Source organism: Bidens hawaiensis, unplaced genomic scaffold (genome assembly GCF_021521415.1).
Source record: "Bidens hawaiensis isolate Kalapana, Puna unplaced genomic scaffold, B.hawaiensis_p1.1 tig00019197_1, whole genome shotgun sequence".
Taxonomy (NCBI): Eukaryota; Viridiplantae; Streptophyta; class Magnoliopsida; order Asterales; family Asteraceae; genus Bidens; species Bidens hawaiensis.
Window position 1 is genome coordinate 267752 of NW_027492908.1, and position 1230 is coordinate 268981.

The window sequence follows — 1230 nt, forward strand, 5'->3', positions numbered from 1 at the left end:
CATGAAACTCAATCCTAGCAAATATTCCTTTGGGATGGAAGAAGGCAAACTTTTGGGCTTGATAGTTACAAGTGCGGGCTAACCCAGAAAAAGTCCAAGCAATCGCCCGCATACGTTCACCCTCTTCCCTCAAGGAAGTACAAATGTTGAATGGAAGATTGGTGGCCCAAAACAGATTTCTGGCTAATCACGCGGCTAAGTCTTTTCCTTTTGTGTTAACATTAAGAAATTGTTTGAAGAAAACATATTTTAAGTGGACTGCGAAAGCTGAGCAAGAGTTTATGGAAGCCAAAAAATGTTTAATGGAGTTGCCTACACGTGGGGGAACCACTAACCTTGTACCTTTCAGCGTCTGATATAGCCATTAGAGTAGTGTTATTAACTGAAAGGAAAACTGTTCAAACAGCAATTTATTATGTCAGTAGAACATTGGCAAATGCTTAAACGAGATATTCAATGCTTGATAAATTGGTCTTGGCCTTGGTTTATGCGGCTAGACGTCTCTGTAGATACTTTCAAGGACACCCGATTAATGTGTTGACGGGGTATAAATTGAAGAGTGTTCTAAGCAAACCTGAATTTTCTAGAAGGTTGACAAAATGGGCCATTGAGTTAGGCGAACATACAATTGAATATAATCCAAGACCCGTAATCAAGGGAAAAGTGTTAGCAGATTTTGTCATAGAGGTCCCGCAGAATAAAGAAAAAGAGTGTTTGATTAAACAACAAACCCCTGCACCACCGGAACAGGTCCATGTTTGGTCATTATTCACGAATGGTGCGCCAAGTGGTGAAGGTTCTGGAGTGGGTCTTAGGTTGGTCAATCCTGAAGGTCACGAGTTCACTTATGCTATCAAGTTAGACTTCAAGAGTACTAATAATGAAGTAGAGTACAAAGCGTTTTTGGCAGGATTGTTGATCGCCAAGAAACTTGGTGTACAACATTTGGAAGCGCGTGTCGATTCAATGTCAATTGCGGGATAGATTAACGGGTCTTATGAAGCTAAATGTGAATTAATGGAATCGTACTTGTCTCAAGCAAAGGAACTTATTTACATCAAAAGGAGTGAAAAAAATTTACTGATGCTTTGAGCAAGTTGGCTTCCACGAAATTTAAACACTTTGCAAAAGACATCCGTATTGAAGTGTTAGATCGCCCATCAGTTCCTCAACAGCAGGTATTAGTCATACAGACGAGAGTTGAGTCATGGATGATCCCTATTGTAGCAT

General features: G+C 40.2%; 1 protein-coding gene across 1 annotated transcript; it reads left to right on the forward strand.

Annotated features, from left to right (window-relative positions):
* Window positions 1–456: 456 nt before the first annotated feature.
* Window positions 457–984, forward strand: LOC143557810 (uncharacterized). The gene has a single exon (XM_077046794.1). It carries the CDS (start codon window positions 457–459, stop codon window positions 982–984), a length of 528 nt encoding a protein of 175 aa, XP_076902909.1.
* The last annotated feature ends 246 nt before the right edge of the window (window positions 985–1230 follow it).

What these genes read in the sequence shown, in the direction of transcription:
- LOC143557810 (XM_077046794.1), top strand. Translation starts at nt 457, where the DNA reads ATGCTTGATAAATTGGTCTTGGCCTTGGTTTATGCGGCTAGACGTCTC.